General features: G+C 32.9%; 1 protein-coding gene and 1 long non-coding RNA gene across 9 annotated transcripts in view; one reads left to right on the top strand and one right to left on the bottom strand.

Annotated features, from left to right (window-relative positions):
* The window catches only part of LOC143255079 (uridine phosphorylase 2-like), a 34890-nt gene that overhangs the window by 1400 nt on the left and 8939 nt on the right, over positions 1-24551 (top strand). For 3 of the 8 annotated variants that reach the window (XM_076510171.1, XM_076510178.1, XM_076510173.1), the window contains exon 1: positions 17865-18020. The exons of 1 other annotated variant lie outside the window; for it this stretch is intronic. In XM_076510171.1, the coding sequence (XP_076366286.1) occupies positions 18004-18020 (17 nt within the window). In that variant the 5' untranslated portion in view covers positions 17865-18003. Of the gene's footprint in view, positions 1-3273; positions 3432-17864; positions 18021-24551 lie in introns of those variants that run through there. 4 more of the 8 variants (XM_076510175.1, XM_076510174.1, XM_076510179.1 and 1 more) reach the window with 3 other exon arrangements.
* On the bottom strand, positions 21816-24101 carry LOC143255082 (uncharacterized). The gene is made up of 3 exons (XR_013030436.1): positions 23963-24101; positions 22956-23269; positions 21816-22260 (listed from the first exon to the last, which is right to left on the bottom strand). It is a non-coding gene; the product is annotated as an uncharacterized LOC143255082 (long non-coding RNA).

Below are 24551 nucleotides of genomic sequence, written 5' to 3' on the forward strand. Positions count from 1 at the left end.
AATGTTTATATAATGTATGATTGTCCTCAAAAATTAAATTATTTCTATAAAAAAGTCTGATAGATCTTGTTAAAGAGTATTACATGCAAGAATCTGGGATAGTCATCTTCAGATTTAACTGTCACAGTGTTTGTCTCATCACTTACTAATAAGAGCATCACGATGGTGCATCTTAACCACTACTGCTGTATCCCTGCAAAACTATGCACCAAGTGAAATGTCATTGGTAATGGATGTGGCAGATATAGTGTGGTTAGAGTACTATTATTTTTGGCTCTTCTAATTCTTGAGAATCCCAAAGGAACTCTGTAAAGAATGTAGGATTTGAAAATGTAATAGATGTATTACTAATACATTATGACAATTGTAGTTAGATATTATTATCCTTCATCACACCGTAGCAGCTGTTGTAACAAACAGCTTATGTAAATAGTATTCTGACCAATGCTGTATCACATCTGGTCTGAAGAGCTCTGGATTTTCATTGACAATGAATGTGGTGAAAGTAGTGTAGTTGTAATACAGTTATTATATATTCTTTTCATAATTAATAATCCTTAAGGGACTAGATAAATATTTGAAGATCTGATATGATACTTTTTCAACATGGCTGTTAGTTTGACCAAGCACTTGATCTCTTTGTACTTGTTTAAAGTTGTTATAGATTTAATACTTCTAACTTTCAACATAGTTTGTATATCTTCACAAAATTTGGTAGTCCTTCAGTTAATATTATGTTTTTAATGCACAATAAATCATATTTTTAAGTGAAGTGTTTTTAATAAACTAAAACATTTGTTCATTAACCCTTTCCAGACAGGTTATGGATGAAAGGTCATGTCATCACAATGTTTACTTGCACTTAATTTGATAGAGGTCACTGTTTTATGTATTTAAATCATTAAGTTTGGTTTGAAACTGTAGATCATAACTGAGAATTAAATATTCAAATTATACACCTAAACTGTGAATTATGTGTGTAATGTGGTGCGTTAAATGCAGCACTGGTTCAGATAAGATGTTTGTAATGTCAAAATACAAAGTATATAGTTTTGTACAAGTTAAGAACTCAAATTACCAATATTAACAAACTAGAATATCAAATAAGAACCTCCTGTCTTTTCTATTTGCTGAGATGTCAGTGCATTTAGTGAATCAAATACAGTGGCCCTGTTCACCAATTTACATTTTTGGAAACAATCCCTTCTGTATATGGCTTGTGAATGACCAATCAAAAGTTTAGAATGTCCCCTTAGTGAATTTATTAGCTACTTTCAGTTTAATTGCACCCTTTCTTTCTTATGAGACAAACCTTTATATTGGTAAGTTGTCTTTAGCCTGTTTAAAATTTCATATTTTTTCACTTAAATACAGCTTTGTTACAAAACTTGATAAATTATAATAAAATTTCTTGGGTTAGCAAGCTATGACAAGCAGAAACCTAAACCAAAGGTCATAACAGGAAAGGGGAATTATTTGTTTTACTTCATTATTTACTGTTCTATTTTTAATAATAATACTTTGTAAATAGTAATAATTTATATGCATAATATATATTTATAATAGGTTACTTAAGAAACATTTACTGACACTATTTAGACATCATTAGGATATCACATGTGAAATTTGAAAATGTTTTCTTCCACAAAAGATATTGTTAATCTTAAAAAATTGCTTGGCATGTTTAATATGTAACAGGTGAAAATAAGAAAGGCATGAGAAAATCATTGCTTAACAAACCTTAAGACATATTTAAAAATTTGTTATTTGCATATGAAAACCTTGTAATGTTTACTGATGATCTGATAAACTCTGTGAGCATACACTTACTAATTTAAAAGTAATATTATGAAAACTATAAGAAGCACAAAATGGTTATGAGGTCAGTTCCAGGGACAAGTCTGTGAAAAGTGAGATTTCTGTTCAAATTAAAATGACTTTTTCTAATCCCAAAAATCTTGTATTTTCTTTGTGTAATCCCTAGAACCTCCTCAATACTTTTAAACCATTTTCTTTCTGTAAAACTTTATATTTTATCTATAATTTTCTTTAACTCAAAACAGGATTGGTCTGTTGCACTGACCTGGCAACCATGTCAAAATAAATCTAAATTACCCTTTGTTTTTCTTTCTAGAGTTACTTCAAATTGTAATATGAAACTACATTTCTTTATCACAAGTAGCTTTAAGGTCATAACAGTATATATCTATTTATAATTGCATATTATTGTTTTATTGTCATTTGAACCATGTATAATTGCTATCAACACCATTACTAGTGTAAATCATCTGGGGTAAGTGCAGCTCATGTTACGTTATTGAATTAAATACACTACATGTGCTATATACATCTGTGCTTTGTGAAACATTATTATTATTATTAATTCTACCTAATATAATCTTAACTAAGCTAAAAAGATACTATTTTTTTCATTTTAGTTACCTTGTATAACACTAAATAAAGACTAAACATGAAACACAAGTAATAAAGTACCCAGTCTTCTCTTTTTGTTGTTGTTGATTTTTGAGGACATTAAGCCTACTTTTTTACACTAATGGTAGTAATGTACTAAATAATTTTTAGTTAGGACAGAGTTGTTGGTAATTTATTGATTAGCTGATTACTTTTTTGACTACTTGATTAGTTTATGTAACACTTGTCAATGTAATCACTGCTCAGGGAGTTGGTTAAATTTTTTGTCTCAAATCATGGTTGCCATAATTCTGTCATGATTGATCTTTTAGATTTGTTCTGACTCAATTAATATTAACAGTAGGCAGTGTGGTTCATTTCATTGGACAATTGTTATATAAAATTGTTGTGAAGCTAAAAAATTAGATTAACATGTCAGTCTTTTGACAGTATTATCACTCTACTGGAAGTAACAGCGCTGGAGTATGTCAGGTCGTTGGTTGTAGGGGATTCAATATAAGATTTGATTCATTTGTTGAAAATTATTAGGGGGTGTAAACAATTCTTATGTTGTGGTCTGTTTAAGTAATCAAAGGGTTTTAAAAACCAAAATTGAATATTTGAAGTACTAAATTTTAAGCAAAAATTCATACTTTTTCATTGAATTTTTTTTATGAGTGAGCTATTAATTTATTAACTTGATGAGGTGTACTGTTAATTTCTGTATATAAGACAAAAATTAATCCAGACTATAAAAAGAATAAATTTCAAGTTTTTTTGTATATGTTATTTTTTAAAATTATGAGGTTTAGTAAAAGCAGTCCAAAATTTTGAATGTATAACATCTCATCTTCTCTTTAGTTCCAAAATGGGTTTGTCACAGAGATCCTACAAATGTGATCAACATTACAAGAAAAGGTTACAAATATATTATCTGTACGCAGAACAGACATGACAGCTGTGAAGACAGTGTTCCAATAATGCCCAAATACTGCACCCAAAGCAGAAAAGAGAATCAAGTAAATTTATGCCTTGTATATAAAGAAAACTTGCATAAAGTATGAAATTTGAACAGCATTTGTCTGCACTGTTACAAAATATATGTAGTATAGTTTATGATGGAAGAACTGTTTTTTGGGGAAACCTTTATCAAGCTTTAGTTAGTAAATTTATGTGTATGCAGTAATTTGGGTCCAAAGTTAGTGATGTATATGAGTGATTAGACAGGCCTGTGATTGTTTTATTATATTGACGTTTTGGTGTTCTACTATAATTCCTGTACACTGATTCTAAAAATAATATCCAATTTTCTCCATCACATACAGATTTTTCACAAAACATCATGTTTCTTTTACATAAGTGAGCAATTTTCATTGAGATTGGTTCACATTTTGTTATGATTAAAATGTTGACAACCATTGTTTATAGATTTCTCTAGACAATTGTTTGTTTTTGAATTTCGCACAAAGCTACTCAAGGGCTATCTGTGCTTTCTCTAGACAAGTCACAAAGTGAGAGTGTTATCTATCATTCTTGAACCCACAAGAAACGCGCCACTAGTATATGAATGGTTAACAGGTGACACGATGTGTTACTTCTGGATAGTATTTGTTTGTGTGTATACTTTGACCTAATATTTTTCTTTACAGTATTATTTATTTCTCACTACAACAAAAGGTTGTGTAAATGACCCAAACATATTTTGGTAAATTTGTTGTAAAGCAACAAGGCAAAACATTAGAATTCATCAAACAACTGTATTACATGTATTTTGGAATAAAACTTGAGGACTATGACAAATCATGGGGTCTGAACAAAGAATTGAGACAATGGACTAAATGGAAGAATTTGGAATTCCAGTGGTATGACATATTTATACTCGTGTAACATGTAAGGCCACAATAAAAATTAAATTTCTTATCCAAACCCTCAATCTGCTGTAAAATCTGTTACTCTGGACCTGATGTACATGTCCCTCCTCCACCAGAGATGTTTTACAGTTTTATCTGATATCAAAAGAAATGATGACAAGGATTGTTTTCAACTTGAAACATCTGGAAAGATTTTGGAGATATTGGGGAAATGCAGAGGGGGTATCAGGGAAGGAAGAACATCAGCCTGATGGCTGATTACTATTAGCCATTGAAACAAGATGCTCCAGAAAAGAAAGACCACAATGAGATTTTAAGACTTTTATAAAAGATGTAAATTTCAAAAAAAATAAGGATGAACGAAAATGGATATTTGTTTGACATCAATGTCTTCTCTTTCTTTCTTTGTTTGTATTTTTGTTAACATTGAACAGGTCTGAGTGGGTAAATGATCTCTTTCTCAGTGCAAGTCTGTGGGTAAATGGTCACTGTCATAGCACAAGTCTGTGTGGGTAAAAGGTCACACTCATAGTGCAGATCTCTGTGGGTAAATGGTCCCTCTTGTGGCACAGGTTGCTGTGGGTAAAAGGTCCCTCTTGTGGTGCAGGTCTCTGTGGTTAAATGGTCTCTTCTTGATGGTTAGTTTTCTGCATTGTACTTTTTCAAGATTCTTGATAGGTTAATTAAATATCATATATGGCAAAATCAGTCTTTAAATAATCCTACATTTCTGAAATGAAGTGAATACCTACACTTTTGTGCAATAAATTCATAGTTAGTTTCAAGTTTAAACATTACATGTCGTGCTGCTCTCTTGTTCTACTCTGTCTGTAGCTTTTTTTTTTGTGTTGCATCCAACAGATGTAGAATGAGTTTTTTCTATTATTATTAAAGGCTCCATCTTGTAATGTTAATAATGATATAGAATAAAATGTATTAGGTCATCCCTTAAGTAATGTCCAATTTTAGGTTAAGAAAAAGAGAAAGGATTTCAAATGCTTTTAATGTTATTTAATCAATAATGTATGTTCCATTATTATTAATTACTTCCTGTCAACAATTTACAAACTTCTGAATGCCACTTCTATAAAATCCTTGGGGTTTGGAAGAAAAGAATGTGGAGACGGTATTTCTAACATCTTTGTGTATTCCAATCTCTTTTCCATCAAGATGGTTCTGCAAACTTTGGAATAGATGATAATCAGATGGGGTAAGGTCTGGAGAATGCAGATGTGGAAGTTTTTCCCAGTGTAGCTCTTCAGTCTTTGCAGATGTGATCCTTGCTGTGTGGGGCTGTGCATTATCCTGGTATAACACAACACCTTTACAATTGATTTTCCAAGTTTTGATGCCTTTCCAAGCTGTTGCAGATGATGGTGAACTGTTTAATGGGTTGAATTAAGTAAGCTTCTGTGCTAGTTTTTCAATTGTTGCAGCATAATCTTCAAGTGCAGCCAGCAGCAAGTCATCATTAAATTGAGCAGGATGACCTGAACATGACACATCACTTAAGCTGTAGTCACCTGACCTGAACTTCTGAAACCACCTTTGACATTTTATTTCATTGAGAGACTCCCCACCATAAACACCTTGAATGTTTCATGTAGTTTGTGCTGCACTATTTCCTTTTTTAAACTCATAAAGCATTATATGTTTAATGTGTTCTTCAGACACATCCATCTTCATAAGGGTTTATTTGATTAATGATCTAAAAATGTGGAGTTGGGTTAGTTTCTTTTATTTGTCTTAATATTTTTATACACGTCCTACTGCATATTTTAGTCATTACAGCCTTTAACAAAGACAGAAATGATGATGCACTTTCTGTATTAAATTTTCAGACATTACTTATGGGATGACCTGATATTTAATTGTATTGTATCTGTGACAGGCCTCAATAAATCTTTGGTGCCAGGTTACCATGGTGAGTAAAAATTTTATCATGGCACCTAGTTTTTTTTCCCATGTTATTTGTGTGTAGGGCTATGCTGAATAGAACTCTAATCTAGAACTGTTCTGGACACTTGGAAGTTCAGGAACTACTTTTATATTCTTTAGATCCCAAATCAAACTGTTTTTAGGATTTTAATGGTGGATTCAGCACCTGATGTTCTTATATATTTACTGAAGCTCTACAGATACACAACACATTACTAATTCCATGTCATTTGGTATTTCTTCTTTCACTCAATTCAACCAATCAGTGTGAGTTTTTAAACTTGGACATAACCAAAAGCAATTACTTCAGGCAATACCACCAAGTGTTTGTAAATATCATGTGATTGTTAACCTACATTCACTGCTGTAAAAGTGAACAAATATACATACACTGATGCATTGATTATCCTCACTGGTCTGAGGAAAGAAAAACCACAGATAACAGAAAGAGCAGGTAATCATGGCATTAGTGTATCTTGCTAATTAAACCATTGTTTAATCTATGTAAGCTTTCAACATATTTACATTTCTTGTTTTAAATTAGTGTTTTTATTGTTAATTACACTATCCTCAAAAATTATAAAAGCCAAGTGTCAATCAACTGGTCACATTTAATTTCTTAGACTTTTGTAAGTTGCACGAGTCCAGTTCCATATTTTCTCCTATAATACTTTCTCTCTTGACTACCTATTCCTGTTTTAGTTTAATGTAATTGTTAACATTGGCATAAGTAGCTCTTAAATTTCAGCATTTTATCTGCTATGGACACAGATGTGCGTTCACATCTTATCAACAGCTGTGAAACATCAAAAATTGGTGAAAATCTGTGTTTGGGAATTATTTTTAAAAAAAGCCTTTTTTAAAACAGACTGAAGATACCAGTTATCTTTAGGGAAGAGAACATTGCCTGACTGGGTGACACCTTCAACACAACCTGAACATGTATATGTGTGTCTGGTTAAAGGATGTCCTGCCATGCAACACAGAACAACAGACAACAACTTATATTGTGGAATCTTATTATTTATTTTTGTATACATTATTATTCATCACTAATCAAATAAAAGTTAACCAAGCTAGAAATCATTTGTATTTCTGTCTTAAGAACTAAAGTTAAATGAGCAATGTTAGTCTTGAACTAGCTGACTTGTGATTTGAATGTACACCAGATTGTGTGTGTGAAAACCATAGATATCATGCAACACCTGAACTTTTGTAACCAAAATTAATTTCTGGGTGAGAGTTTCTCCGAAGTGTAAGTTACTATGTAGAATTGTAATGGCATAGCGGTTTTAAAATTTGTTAGGAAAAAAAAACAACAGATAATTGAGGCATTAGTGTAACCCCCATTTCCTATAACAAGCAGTAGTGAAGTTAGGTTAGACACACCTGGCTAATGATTTTTGGGACTGGCTCCTAGATCTATAAATATCTGATTGCTGTTCTAAGAAGCTCTGTTAATATTTGTTATATGTTGACAAATTACAGTTGCAAGTTTCAGACTAGAATAGTGTAGCATAATTAGAAACCAAGTTTTCCTCAGCAGTTGTGGAAACAAAGAAAAGTTCTGAAATGAAATACTAGTAATATGGATCTGGTTGTTCAGTAGTTGGTCTCCTCATGGAGTTATATTTAGCCATAAAAGGTTTGTTCTTGAAGTGGTAGTTATATAAGAATTTTATCTATTTTTTATAGAAGAACTATCACAAAAAGTTATAAAAATGTACTTTTTGCACAGTAATTTACATTGAGTGCATGTGAAAAATTACTGTGGAGGAAACCATAAGGATCATTCAACAGCTACTTTTCTAGATTTCTTAGATCATTACCAGAGTCATCGTGGTACTGAAAACACTTCTGTTATCTCTTCTGCTCAATAAGGAGTAGATTTGGTGTTGATTTAGATTATAAAGGTATAGTAAAGTATGTATTACTCAAAGTTCAGGGAAGAAGATATTTTTTCTGGAATATTTTAACACTTGTAGCAAGCTCACATTAAGGTAGTTTGATGCTACTTGAATAGGGTACACGTTAATTGTTATTAATGCATATTAAGTTAATTACACAACATTAGCTAATTAGTAAAAGTAAATTAGAATATGGTACATCTAACCTTTAAGGATGAGTTATTAAAATTAAATAATTATAATAATAATAATGTAGCAACATGGCAAATAAGAATGAATTGGGTACGTATAAAAAATATAGTTATTGTACAATATTATGGAAGTATTCCAAAACATTACCCTAAAATCATTGCTTTGGTGGAAGAAAATCTCTGATTACATCTTCATAATCTGTTTACCTAAACAACACCCTTAATATTGAGAGCAAGGAAAGGGCATTAAGCATTCATTTAACATTGAAGTGTGTAATTCATTTTTTACTCTAGCCATTTTATAAAAAAAAACTGTACACTTGTTTCTTCTGATTGCTTAGATACATTGTTGGGCAGTTGATGTTTCACTACCAAACAATGTCACAGTGAAGATCTATGAGAGTTTGTCTCCCAATCTTTTAACTGTCTAGATCTAGAGAGTGTACGTCTCCCGGTGTTTTAGCTGTCTAGGTCTGGAGAGTGTATGTCTCCCGGTGTTTTAGCTGTCTAGGTCTGGAGAGTGTATGTCTCCTGGTGTTTTAGCTCTCTAGGTCTGGAGAATGTATGTCTCCCGGTGTTTTAGCTTTCTAGGTCTGGAGAATGTATATCTCCCAGTGTTTTTGCTGTCTAGGTCTGGAGAGTTTATGTCTCCTGGTGTTTTAATTGTCTAGACCTGGAGAGTGTATGTCTCCTGGTGTTTTAGCTCTCTAGGTCTGGAGAATGTATGTCTCCTGTTTTAGCTTTCTAGGTCTGGAGAATGTATATCTCCCGGTGTTTTTGCTGTCTAGGTCTGGAGAGTTTATGTCTCCTGGTGTTTTAATTGTCTAGACCTGGAGAGTGTATGTCTCCTGGTGTTTTAATTGTCTAGACCTGGAGAGTGTATGTCTCCCGGTGTTTTAGCTGTCTAGATCTGGAGAGTGTATGTCTCCCGGTGTTTTAGCTGTCTAGATCTGGAGAGTGTATGTCTCCCGGTGTTTTAGCTGTCCAGATCTGGAGAGTGTATGTCTCCCGGTGTTTTAGCTGTCTAGATCTGGAGAGTGTATGTCTCCCAGTGTTTTAGCTGTTTAGATTTACAGAGTGCATGTTTCCCAGTCTTTTAGCTGCACCAAAACATTGTCTCAATTAAATTTTTGAGATTAGATATAAGACCAAACTTCACTTCTGTTGCTGTATTTGCAGCCAGCTGATTTTTCAAACACATTTGTAACTTGTCAACTACCAGTATAAAATTGTCTATGTGAAACTGCTGAGATTCAGATAAACTAACTTACATTTAGTAGTCTCATCATTTACCAGCTTTCTCTCTTTCTATAAATCTCTCCTAAGCAGTTTTTCTACTATATTTAAAAACCAATGAGCTTGAATTTTGATTTTGTCAAATTCTTCACCTTGTGAATATACATGTTACTTCAGGGAATTGGTAAGTTTTACAGCATTAGACAAATAAAGGCTCTTTTTCTTCAAGCTTATCACTTGCAGTGTCAAGTCTTTAAAGACTTTTATACCAATAAAATTTCACAAAAGTAACATCTAACATTTTCATTTTATTCATCAAACCACTGGTTTAATTTTCTACTGCTTGATGTACATCAAGTATCCTTGGATAAATCTTCAAGGTTTGTATAAATTCAGTCATAGTTTTCACACAAAAGTTTTGTTGAAACTGATCTGGTTGACCATCTTGTTCCAGTGAGGTTTTTAACAGTTACTGGTCTCCCTTCATCTCTTCTTAATCAATTAGAAATGTTTTGCCAATGTCTTGTTGAAGAAGCACAAAAAACTGTACAGAGTTTGAAGAAAGTTTATGAGATTTGATGCACATTTACAACTTTCTACAGATTTAATAAGTGTGATGCACAAGGGATGTAATTAAATATTAGTTTATGTTCTTGAGATGCACTTGTAGGCTACTGTGTTTACTGCACATATTTGCTACATTATCATACAATTTTCCACATGCATTTTAAATGTCTATTTGTATATAATTTTTCTACATATCTTCAACCATTAATTATCTTGTACACCCACTTGAATCATAACCAACAAGACACTCCTGTATGCCATTTTCATCATCCACATGTTGCAATAATATAGCGGACTGATCTGAGTGCGAGACATTGGTTGAAGAATCTACAATAATTGAAATGTATTTAGCATATGAATTTCATCAGCAGTTGCCTCATAAATTTTATTAGCCATCAGAATAATAATTTATTCATAAACTACAAGAATAAATACAAGGAACTGTCCAGCCCTTATTTCCATGCATTTCAAGGTGTTTGGCCAAGAATGGGTCAAATTTAGCTGCACTTTCCAGCTAAAAAGTTAACATTTTCAATCTCATTTCTATCCCCTCTAAGTAATATTTCTTTTCCAGTTAAGAGTTTTAGACAATAAAAACTTGATGGAATTTCTCCCTCCAATGTCCTATTTCATTTTTTAAATCATTAGTTGACTTTGAATCAACAGTTCATATTCTATTGATTTGTCATAGCTGTTTACATGAACTTATTCTGTGTTATTCACTGAATTATTTACTTATTTTTTGTGGACTGCTAGTATTGATGTAAAGTAATCTGGCTAACATGGATATAACTGTGTAGGAGAGTGAAATATTTCTTGTTTTTCTTACTTATTCTCTATTATTATAAAAGTAACTTAAAAACATAGATCTTAGAAACTTGTAGGCCAGATAAAGTTAAATCAGGTAATATAGATAAATATGATGAGAAAATTTTTCTAACAAGGTTCATTCGCTAGGACTAACAGCTCATGAGTACCATGAGCTTTATGTAACTTGATTAGTGTAACATTTGGTTCATGTTATTGCATATTTTGACATTTCGTATGGTGGTAATTTTAAAAATCATAGTACTAATAATATTTAATTATAAACAATCGTATAAGGTTAAGAAGTTTTAAACTAAGTGTAAAGAAATGTTTTCTGCTACAATTGACAATTATTTATGTTGTATGGTGGTTATGAGGTCATTCAAATTGATCTAGTTTGTACTGAGTAAGAATAGAACAAATAACAGAAAATATATTTATAGAAAAAAAAAGAGTTAAACCAGTAGTTTAGATTATTAGTAGGGGCCCTAGTACCACAGTTAGTGTGGCTTTGCTAGTAATTAGATGAGTTTTTCTCGGGGATCTCATTCGTGCAAATTTTTGAAAACTTGTTAGCTAAACGTAGATGCATGTCATATGCATTAGAACTTTTGACATATTTTGTAAGTCAGAATATGTTCTACTGTACAAAAATACCATAAGAACTATTCATAGTACTACAACTGTTCCTTCACTCCCACTTTGTCAGCACTCCGGGACTTGGAGCAAGGAATTGAATATCATTGTAAGCTTTAGTTATTTGACAAATGTGATTCATACATGAAAATAAACATTCTAAAGTAGCAAATAGAACAATGACTGAAAAACATCCTAAACTGGTATAAATCAGTGATTTATACTTATTTAAGTGTTCTAAAGTGACAGAAGAAATGAGTCCTCAACAGGTGTAAAAATTGATTTCTTTGAATGGCATATTAAAAATTATATATCTATACACAGTAAGATTATTAATAGACATTGACTTATAGACTTAGATGGTATTTTCTCACACATAAAACATGGAATAAATTTTAATTTGTGCAAACTTTAGGATGTGTTGAAAAAGAATAGTTTTCAATTAAAAAAAAATAAATATAGACTTTCTGTATTCAGTAGATAGATAATAACCTTAGCTTTTAATGGAAGAATGAATACTGGGTATGTTCTTTCATACAAGTGATGACACTGATACATTTTATCATGAACAGAATACAGCAGCAATGGTGACTGAAGAATCAGTTAATCTGTTGTAGGGAATGAAGAGGAAGGTTCTTCAGCTGTGTGTACAATAGAAGTGTTTATTGAAAGTCAGTGTACAATAGAAAATTATTTTAATAAAACTTTATTAAATTTATCAATGATAACACTAGATGGGGCTAGTTGATTTGACCAACTTTGTAACCATCATAAAAATTAGGAAATCTATTATTCTTTCTTTTGTTCTTGAATAATTGCAAATTATGACAGGAAACCACGAATATTTATTCCAAATAGCTTAACTATTGTAGCAGCATTTATCTATTTATATTTATTCATTTTTGTTTCATTGACTTTTGAACTGTCTTAACTAAATATGCTCCAACACAAGTTAAGAATTACCTAGCTCGTGATGCTATGGTTGGTGTTGAACAGCCTAATACACAAGCTTCTTACTAGTATATGTAATGAAGATTTCTGTTATTTTGTTTTTATCTTTTGTAACAAGTTTTTACTTTCATGATTTTAGTTACCTTTGCAATAATTAAAAGAAGACAAAAAATAACCTCATAGTCAAATATCAAATACACATTTCATTAAAACTTTAAATTTTTATCTGTTATTTCCTCTACTGTAAAATTGATTGATTTTCAAGGTTGAATAACTAAAATAAAGGTTGCAATTATTAATATCCTCAAATAAATACTAAACAAATACCAAATAAATATAAACTGTCAGTGATTGTTCTTCAAACATAAAAGTAAAATATATTTTTAAACAACTGTCTCTGTCAGTTACGATGCTAAGTCCTTGTTTCCTCTCAGAGTTACATTTACGAAGCCTCTTTCAAATTCACTTGTGGAATGGAAAAAAAATATTTTTTTTTGTTTTGATCTTATGTAAGTTATTTGAAATACAAAAAAAAGTATAAATTACTATACCTATACCCCCAAAAACCCACTGTAATTTATCAGACTTCATAACCAAATTGTTGGGTTTTTAAAATATTATATGCACAAGATAGTTTTGATAGTAATATTTTCAGCTTTTCTCTTCTAACCAACTTGGGATAAGTTACAGAATTATGTAGCAGAAATGTACAGCTTTTGATTGGTTATAAAGTTATTAGTATAAAAAAGCAAGTATAGATAAATGAGTCTTAAAATGATGAAGTGGTGAGTGAAACTAGTATAATTCACAAGATATATCTAGTTTACAAATATTGGAAACCTGAGTTTAACCCATCTGAAACTATAGACATTGTACTGTGGGGTCATAAAATGTAGTCTGTGCAAAGTCCCAGAAGTCATGATTCACAAAAATCCAATTTTTTTTGCCTTTTTAAACATTTTCTTTAGAATTAAGAAACTATTTTCTGATACTGAAAATTAAATTATAATCTACAAGTTGATTGACATACACTTAAAAAGAGAATACATTATCTTTTTTGACTTGCATTCAACATTTTACACAACCTTCTGGCCTCCGGTAATCTAAAATAAATTTAGTTAACTACAATACATTAAGATATGATTACACAAACAACCTTCTGGTGTCTAGTAATCTAAAATAAATTTGGTTAGTTATAATACATTAAGACATGGTAAACATGGTAAAATAACCTGCTTGGTATGCTGCATTTGTGGAAGAAACTATATTTTCTGCTAGTGCTGAACAACCACAGATGATGAATGGCAGAAGTTTTTGCAGCAAATAAATATAATTTATATCTCTATCTTATACAGGCATGCCAATGACATTTATGAAAAAAAGAGGATAAGGTATATAGCCTGGCGCCAGAGGTGCCTGACTTGGGGGGTCCGGGGACATGCCTCCCCAGGAAATTTTAAAAAAATGGATGCTATTTGGTGTGATTTGGTGCAATCTGGGACATAATTTCTTTGTTTTTTGACATTGCAATGTTGGAAAAGTACACAATATATATCATACAAAATAACAAAAGGAAATTAAAAGACTAAATCAAACTAATAAAAACTATAACTTTCATTTACAGTTTTTAGCAGATTGATATATTCTTTTAATTTGCATTCATTTTTTAGAAGATATATCAAAATATCTAAAATTAACAAATAAAATAAAAAGTAAATAAATGAAATTTAAGATTGTTTATTTGCTATTTATTGATTTTAATTTTTTTCTAAATCAAAATATATTAGTAATACGAGTTAATAAAGCCAAAATAACTTGGTAAATATTTCAAATACAAATCATTTCATTATTATCCTTTTTGTCATTAATAACATCATCATCATCAACTACTGGTATGCTGCCAATTAAATGTTTTACAGTCATTGCCAATAACTACTTCTCTGCTGCATATATTCCATACAATTTTCAAATCACATAAAATTACTCTTTTGACTAATCATGACTACCTACAGTTCAAATTGTTCATCTATGCAATCTTGTCATTATACTACTGGTACCTTAATGTCAGTGAATTTTCCATTCTTTCACAAATTGACAATACAAACTAAAACAGCATATGAAGGAAAGCTATGACATGGCTTAAAAATTCAACTACTGATATGGTTCAATATTAAACTACTGATATCAGTGATATGCCTCAGAAATTAAATTTTGTACAGTCACTGACATCAACAACTACTGCTCTACTGCATGTATTCCATTAAAATTTCAAATTACTTAAAATTACTCTGCATGACTACCTGCAGTAAAACTTGTTCATCTATACAATCTTGTCAGTAAATTACTGGTACCTCAATATCAGAATATTTTTCATTCTTTCACAATACAAACTGAAACAGCAAATCAAGGAAAGCTTTGACATTGCTTCAAAATAAAATTAATGATATGCTTTAAAATAAACCACTTGCACTGTATGCTGCAGATAATAATAAAATGTTTTTCAGTCACTGATATCAACTTCTGCTCTGCTGCATAAATTACAGTCAAATTTCAAATCACTTAATTTCCTTTGATCAATCTTGGCTACTTTCCTCTTTTTCGAGACAAGGGTTTCCAGTGCTCTCTTCCGAGCTTTTTTTTTCTCCTCTGAATGGGCAGCTCTCTGTGCCTCTGCGGCTTTCTGGACTTTTTCTTTAGCCAAGGTGGCTGGGCCAGATTTCACAGAACCATAGGCCTCAAGCCTTTCTACCCTTTTCTTCTGATTCTCCATCAGCTTTGAGGTATACTTTGAAGCTGCTGATATAATGCCCTTACACATTCTCTTGTCTACAGGATCAAAATGAACATTACTTTTAAACATTTCAATCGCTGTTGTTTCTTTGGAGCGTAGAGAATATTTTATCGTCTGGTATGCACACGATACCAGACCACGAGACGAAACGAGACTGCCTCCAAGATGGCGGTCAGATTTTTTTTTTTCTGCAATAAACATTGAAAAAATACGATTTCTCCTCAAAAACCACCTATTTTTCTATTTCTTGTAACACTTGTTTACATGCAAAACAAGTTTTCAGTATCACTGTAAGGTACAATAGTAACCCCTACTATACAGACTTCTATTTCTTGTAACACGTGTTTACCTGCAAAACAACAGTTTTCAGTATCACTGTAAGTCACAACAGTAACACCAACTGTACAGTCTTCAATTTTTTATAATACTTGTTTACCTACAAAACAATAGTTTTCAATATCACTGTAAGGTACAACAGTAACACCTACTGCAGAGACTTCTGTTTCTTGTAAAAACTTCATTTTTTCAAGTATATTCATTTATTTAACCAGATTTTATATTGGTAGAGGAAACTTAATTGTTAATTGATGTCCTTGCGAGAAGTTTCGTTGAGTAATGTTTGACTGTCGACGAAGCGTGAAGGTTTTGACTGAATTCGCAAAACCTTTTTTTTCAACCTTAGAAATGTGTTATAAAACGTTTCTGAAGAATTGTAATAATGTATAGGACCTACATAAGGTATGACAAAGTATAGAAGTTCATGTCTATTCGTTTTAAAACCATTACTGTATTTCGATTAGTTAAATAAAACATTCTGTTAAATAAACCAGTGATTTGAAATGTATTATCATCTTCAGGTTAGCCTAAGAAGTTTGAAACGTTGTACTTTGTTTTAATGAAAGTACTAATACACATACGAACCGTCTGGGGAATACATTTTAACTTCCAGTGGATTTCTCATTATCACAAAACCAGAGATTATATGATAATACCTTTCATCTAAGGTTAGCCTTGCCTTCGAATCTGATCTCGCTTACTTCTTATCAAATTTTTAACATAATTTCAAAGCTTTTTTTTTTCTTACGTTAAGTGGAAGAGGAAGCTTCGTGAATGAAGACAGTAGAACTCCCCGCCTTTCTTTTTACCCTTATTCAAAGCTGTTGCTAATGCTGGGTGGAGTTTCCTCAAACCGGTATAAACCAGCAGCAAGTGATAAAAATATGTTTCAGTGCTCAGTTTTTATTGTATACCATCCATGGTGTTTATTATACTGTAGTGTTACTATAACGTCAGGAGTGTAGCCGTACCTGAGTATTAGAGCTTTGAACCATAGATCAGGAATGTGGCCATACCTGCGTGTTAGCGCTTGAATCATAGGTAAGGTGTGGAGCTGTACCTGTGTATTAAAGCTTTGAACCATAGATCAGGAGTGTGGCTGTACCTGAGTATTAGCACTTTAAATCATATGTAAAGTATGTGGTTGTATCCGAGCGTTAGCGCCTTGTAGCACACATTGCCTGTGAGAGTTAATTTTAACCTCCTAAATTATGCAATGTTCATTTACATAACTCTTAGCGTGAATTGTATATGAATGTTCGTATTAGCTCTCTTAGTTATACATCTACTGTATAAAGACGAGAACCCGTCCGTCTCTCACGCTGATATTTCGTTACCGATCGACCAGCAGCTGCACGCAATGAGGAACGCTTTCTATAGCGACAAGAAAGTTTGTCATTTTAAAATTGATAAAACGAACAACCACTAATTTACACATATAATTGAACTGGAGGGTAGATTGGTAGATGTCGTGATGTCATAAAATCGGACCTCACATTTGGTATTGTTGGCGCACACAAATCATCATTGTTGGATGAATTACCCACTCTGAATAATAGGCCTGGCATGGCCGAGCGCGTAAGGCGTGCGACTCGTAATCCGAGGGTCGCGGGTTCGCGCCCGCGTCGCGCTAAACATGCTCGCCCTCCCAGCCGTGGGGGTGTATAATGTGACGGTCAATCCCACTATTCGTTGGTAAAAGAGTAGCCCAAGAGTTGGCGGTGGGTGGTGATGACTAGCTGCCTTCCCTCTAGTCTTACACTGCTAAATTAGGGACGGCTAGCACAGATAGCCCTCGAGTAGCTTTGTGTGAAATTCCAAAACAAACAAACACTCTGAATAAAACTCGAAACAATGCAAGAAAGAAAACATCGTTTGGTAACAGAAAGTTGGGTAATCCAGTAGAATAAAAACTTTAAAAAAATTAGAATAACGATAGATGACGAGAAAAAAGAAAATCGTGTTAAAGACAGACAAATTAATGTTTAAAGAAATGTGTGTGGCCTTGTTGGTGCTTTGAACATCTACATCAGAAACAGAGCTACTAATGTGTTTCAGTGGTTTTACATACAGAATCTTTCACTGCAAGGTAACGGTTTCTGGGTATTTGCTATCAACTGGAGGTTTAATTCTATGACGTCATATTTCTCTGCTGAATTGCCTTCGACATTCGTTCTTTGATTGGACGAATTCCCTGACACACTCATAGTCTGTCTTTGAAGTATATTATTGATCGGATTGTCTATGACGTCATGAAATTGCATGTTTTCCACTGAAACCAGATAAGAGACATATTCCAGTGTGGTATAAACCACCATTGACTAGCAGAGCATATTGATCACTTAGTTCTGGAAAGGACAATGGGAGATATATCACGGTAAGGTTCAACCAGTTGAAATATAAATACAATAGCAGTACTAAATAATATCAAAGCTATACGCTAATTAAAACTGTAAAATTAAGCCAATTTGTTGACATTACTAATAGGTACTCAACAACCATCTGAAACGTTTTAACAAATTCTACTGACCAAGTATATATAGAATATTTACTTCAGATATTATTAGTGGTATGCGTCTAATCAGAGAAATCAGATCGAATGATATGCATGGTGTCTCTTGTCTTTAATGTGACGGACCCACATTCTTAAAGAACTGTATCTCAGCACAGAGAACCTAAACATTCTACAGGGTGGTCCGTAAGTCCCTACCCATCCATATATCTTATGTATCCAGTGTATCTGTGTGGTATCACCAGTATTCTTGCGCTCATGTACCCACGTACTTGTCACAATATGCTCTTCAAGTGTAAATGGGCTTACATCGGCCATATTTCTCTGAAAGAAAAAGAAACAAATTCATAATACATGCGTAATTGAATAAAACATAATAATATATGGATGGGTAGGGACCACCCTGTATATTAATGTAAGTAGCGCTGTATATTCAGCTACACTAAGTATGCTCAGATTCTTTTTTTTTTAATTTTCATGAAGAGCTGTACGTAGGTGTATCTGCACATAGATGCCTATGTGTGCTGGACATAAACGATTTATACGTTTATCATAAAGCGACCCCTCAAATATTGGAACGTATCAACTTTAGATTCAAGGGAAAAGAAGAAAAAAAGTTATTTTTCAGATACAATTACTGGCATTATATTAACGTTATAGTCAGACTATGGTGAACTAGTTGCTCAATGTTAGTACGTTTAATGTTTTGGAACAAGACATATTTAATAGTTTTTATGACAAATTTGTTTGTTTGTTTGTTTTGGAATTTCGCACAAAGCTACTCGAGGGCTATCTGTGCTAGCCGTCCCTAATTTAGCAGTGTAAGACTAGAGGGAAGGCAGCTAGTCATCACCACCCACCGCCAACTCTTGGACTACTCTTTTACCAACGAAAAGTGGAATTGAACGTCACTATATAACGCCCCTACGGCTGGGAGGGCGAGCATGTTTGGCGCGAACCCGCGACCCTCAGATTACGAAGCGCAAGCCTTAACGCACTAGGCCATGCCAGGCCCCTTTTATGACAAAAGTACTGCGACTGGGAAAACGTAGTTGTGCCTAACGTTATATTCTTGAGATGTAACATTTTGTGTATCTCTTTCTTATATTTTTTTTATTTCTAAAGACGCACTTGTACGTATCAAAACTGAATTATTATTTCCAGGCCGAATGATTTTTAAACCAAGAGTAAATATAGATTATTGGAAAGATAATAATAAAATATTCCCACAGTTGCTACCCCTCCTCCCCTGCGGTAACGGAGAAATACGAGCTGAATAAAACACTTTCTGATTTCTGTTACATTAATAGTTTTTATAAACTATTCGATCCACACATATTCCAGTGTTTGATGTGACGAGAAATCTAACCTGATGCATCTTCGACAGATTGTCACCATATACGTTAAAATAAGTAAGTTGTGTGATGGTCCGAATTAAAGAAATAAAACGTTAACAACTTTTTAAGTCGATAAATAAAGTTACAACGAAATTCAGCAAATAAACGGATATGGAGTAAGAAAAAGTCGTTTAAAGTGAAATAAGCCAGATGTTGCACCTAAACTACTAGACGCATAAGGCATTACATTCAAAATTAAATACTGATCTGATCTATATGTGCACAACAGCTAGACCTAAGACTGTAGCAGTTCGGTTGTCATGGCAACGTCTGCGGCTGTAGAACAGAGGTGGGTTTATTATCCTCTACTCGCAGTGCTTACTACATGCTCAACGCGTTATTTGTGAAACACAGGAGGACAGCATTCGTTAAAACATTGTTACGCCAACTCATGTTGCATATCTGTGTAGGATGATATCACATAAGTGTTCCTTTCACGTGTTAGTGTGTAGATGTCTGCTACGTACATGTTATTTTAACGTGGTAACTCACCAACGTGTATATGTCTGTTGTGTACGTGCTATTTCAACGTCTAACTCAACAGTGTGTATATGTACGTGCTATTTTAACGTGAAAAGTCACTAATGTGTGTATGCTCGATATGTACGTGCTGTTTTAACGTGGTAACTCACCAACGTGTATATGTCTGTTATGTACGAGCTATTTTAACGTTGTAACTCACTAGTGTGCAGCTGTCAGGTGCATATGGTAACGTCGTATTGATTATGATCAGTATATCAATGGTATATAAGTGGTATAATGGAGCCCAGTGAATTACTGATTTGTAAACTGTATGTTTCAGTTCAGGCCGAGACTAACAACTACAGCCTTTTATTGTTGTGTTGAAACAAGTGTGTTGAACACATTTTGATTTTATTCAGTAGTGTAGTGACTTGTTTACTCATGAACAAAGACCTTGTTCATAAGTCCTGCGGTTACAAATTATCATATTTATAGCTCAAAATAAGTAACTATTTACAAATTTCTCATTTAGAAGAACTTAAAGAGAGTATAACGTTATGTTAAACACACTATATCAGGGCTCATTAGGGTATGACAGATAACAACAATGATTAAGACACTATTTGTATTATTAAACTACCTAATCGGTAGGTCTGGCATGGCTAGGTGTTAGGCACTTGACTGGTATTCTGAGGATCACAGGTTAGACTCCCTGTTGCACCAAACATGCTCGCCCTTTTACCATGGGAGCATTATAATGTGACGGTCAACCCCACTATTCGTTGATAAAAGAATAACCCAAGAATTTGCGGTGGGTTGTGACGACTAACTGCATTCCCTCTAAATTAGGGACGGTAGCGCAGATAGTCCTCGTGTAGCTATGCACGAAATTACAAACAAATAAATCTAACCAGAAACCTAGTGGACGTTTTGTGAGTTATGTTTCCAGCGTATTACAGTTTGATTAGGCGGTCCGCGCCTTGTATTTCTAGAATAATGCAACATCATTGGATACTTGTGCATGGTTCTTCTACCTCAAAAATGTTGTTAATAGATATATTTGGTCATTATGCTGAAATTTCGGAACAATTTGGTAATTTGTTTCCAAATTATGAGTTGTGTAAATGTCAATACATCTTCATAGAAGAGCACAAACATAAAAAATAAAATGATCTTTCTCTCAGTATTTTATCCTTATTTATTATGTAAACATTAGTACTATTCAATTTAAACAAACGTGTTATATTTTACAGCCCCGTAACATTATAAATAAAAGCGATCACTGGTATTCTGGATTCCAAAACACTGTAGGTAAAAATAAATATTTAATAGTTTCCAGTTTTGAAATGTTAATTTTGACTTAAGTTGAATTAAGTTGAAAATATTCTGTAAAGATTTGAGAATTTTGTTTTAAACGAATGAATCTATTACTAACCTAAAGGATATCCAGCAAGGTATAAAATAAATACTTTATAACAACAGACAATTCTTTCCATACAAGTCACCTCACACCACTGTGGTTTATACACTTAAACAAAAGTTACATTAGTGTAGGTCAAGTGGCCAAAGTTATTCTAACCTGAAACAAGTTAACCTATGCTCAGCTAACAAAGCAACATTCCTAAAACACTGCAGAAATATACACTTTATTGAAGTAATGTTGTATTGCACCAACGCTTCCTGGTGATCACGCAAGAATGCTGCTGCAGTTTTGCTTAAAATATTGCAGTGCAGCATTACTGCAACACTGAGGTAATATTACTAAGGGCACCAGTCATATTTAAAAAATTACTAAGGGCACCTGTCATATTTAAAAACGTCTTTACTACAAAAGCAGACAAATGAACAAATATGATAGCTGTTACAACCTTTTATTTACAAATATAAACATCATTTAAGATTAGTCGCAAAGTAATAATTAAATCAGTCAGATTCTGAATCAGCAGACAGCTCATCGACAGTTGGTGCGCCTGGTAAAGTCTTTGTAGTCCCATTAACTTGTAGCAAAAAGTGAACTAACATCAGTAGTTACCTTAATAAACATAATTATTATATATATTTGCCATGAAAATATAAAATATTAAAAAGTTCCTTTCCTATAATAATGAACAGTTTATAATTATAAAAGGCATATATGCATTTTTTTTACCTTGCGCTTGCATTTTAGTGGAGCGTTTCTAAGACACTCCGCAATGGCGTCTTCTATGGTGTGCACAACAGTTTTTTATCGGCCAGCTTGTATGCTTCTGTAACAGACAATATTTATATATACACGTAATTAATATACAGTTTAAAATACTGCATAAATGTTCATAATATATTAGATAATGTATGGTTGGGGATAGAACTCTGGGTACACCACTATGCTATGTGAATCATTATATTACTGATAAATGAAAAACAATCATTACAATATAATAAGTAGTAAGAAAAGAAATGTATGCTGGATGCGAGCACAGCTCATAAAGCTGAGAAGTAAACTTCAAGCCACAGTGAGAAGTTGATTTGGATTATACTTGTATATTTACTGACAACTGCCTTATAGGCACATGTGTTTAAGAAGGCCTTCTTTTGTCTTCCTTTTAGGCTATACCCTGCTCACACTTTATCAGTGGCCAGATTGTAAAGCATGCCCCTAATTGTGGCCTTCATATTGTATCCACCCAGTGATGTACAAATAGCACCTGTAATAAAAATTATAATGACAATGTACTGTGAAGGCAGACTAAAAATTTATATGAACACTTCATACTTCCTCAGTTTTGTACTTAAATGCAATTCATCATGCACAACCCCATAGGCAGACTGTACTACCATGTAATAAATATAAATAAATTATAATTCTATAATTGAACCTGCCTTGCGATATGTCTGTGAGAATGAAACAGCTTTTCTTATTAAGCTAAATTCACTTTGAAAATATGATGTGTAAACTTAATACCACTCTTTTGAAAAAATCTTGATCTTCCAATTGGAAACTCATTGTGTCAAACTCTGCTTGGCTTTTTTGCTGGTCGAGGTAGGACATCTTCCAACTCACTATTGGCAGATTCTTAGTCTGTCGTTTGTTCTTCTCTCGACACTACTGGGTCGTTGTATTAGTGTCCCTGAACATAACTACCAGTTCCAGTGTCAATTTCCTTCCAGTCACTATCAGAGTTGTTGCTAACGTTATTTTCAGTCAATGCCTTCCACCTTCGCCGATATTGCAAACGATGGTATTTATGCAAATTTTGAAATATTGCGAAATTAATTCTGTAAAGGAATAAATGTGAGACTCTTACAAGTAACATGCAGGTTATTCACTAAATCTAACAAACATGCAACTTTTTGTTAGTGTTGGAGTTAGGCCTTATACATACCAGATGGTGTCATGCCTATTCATATTCGCAAATGAATCCTTTAAAAATAGATTTTATTGATGTATTATGTCATAATAAAGAAATTAAAGGGTGCCATGCTTATGTTCAAGTTATAATTTATGAGATTTTGTAAACTGCCTTCATGGTTCAAAGTTGTTGATTATAGATATTTTTTTTTACAAGGATATACGGATCACGTACTACTTCACGTCTTGCTTTATCATTTATATACTTGGCTACACCTGCGAAAGAAATTTATTTATTCCAAAACAGGCAAAACGTGACACTGTGCAAAAGCATATTAAAATTTTGCAGCTATTTTACATTAGTTCATGAATGATTTCACGCCTTTTATGGTATTTATTAGTTTTATAAAGCAAAGATTCATGGTCAGTGCTCCTTTATTCATTTAGTGAATAAAAAATTTAATATCTAAATTATCGTCCCCAATTACCGCTCACAAAGTTCGCGCCAAAACCCGCTTGCAGTTTCCCTAATATAATTTTGTGGCACTTTCTAGTAAAGAAATATTGATTAAAGAAAATTAAGACACTAAAAATTATGGACATACTCATGAAATACCAACCTTGATCGTCATAGTAATGTCTAATTCAGTATCGTTATAACGAGTCTGAGTCTGTAATACGTGATGCTTACACCTCGCTTGTATTTCCGCAGAGTGTACGCACGCCGACATGCATGTGATGAATAATGCTCAAATGAGAGTGGGGAATTGCCGAGGCAGATTTTAAAAGCCGTTTTCGATTTAATACATTCATTGACTTAAGTTGTATATTCTTTTTAATATCTCGTCGTATTAAAAATAATTATTTATATTATAATTCATAAATGGCTCATATATATACATACATACATATAATTATACGAAAACAAATATGGCCACACTCAATGGGCTCTGGGTCAGCTGCCAGCATAGTTTTATACTATATATACATATATTTTATTGACATGACACATATCAAACAGATACATATGTCATATATATATATATATGGATATATTATTCTCTGTACTTCCAGAGTACATATGCCCATTACCATTGCAATTTATGTATTAATTTGTGTTTCAAAAATACTATATAGCAGCAACTTTCTACTGTATCAACATTGCACCAACATTTCTTTGTAATATATTCTTATGTGTCCAGAACATAA

The sequence above is a fragment of the Tachypleus tridentatus genome, chromosome 7, assembly GCF_004210375.1.
Source record: "Tachypleus tridentatus isolate NWPU-2018 chromosome 7, ASM421037v1, whole genome shotgun sequence".
NCBI classification, from domain to species: domain Eukaryota; kingdom Metazoa; phylum Arthropoda; class Merostomata; order Xiphosura; family Limulidae; genus Tachypleus; species Tachypleus tridentatus.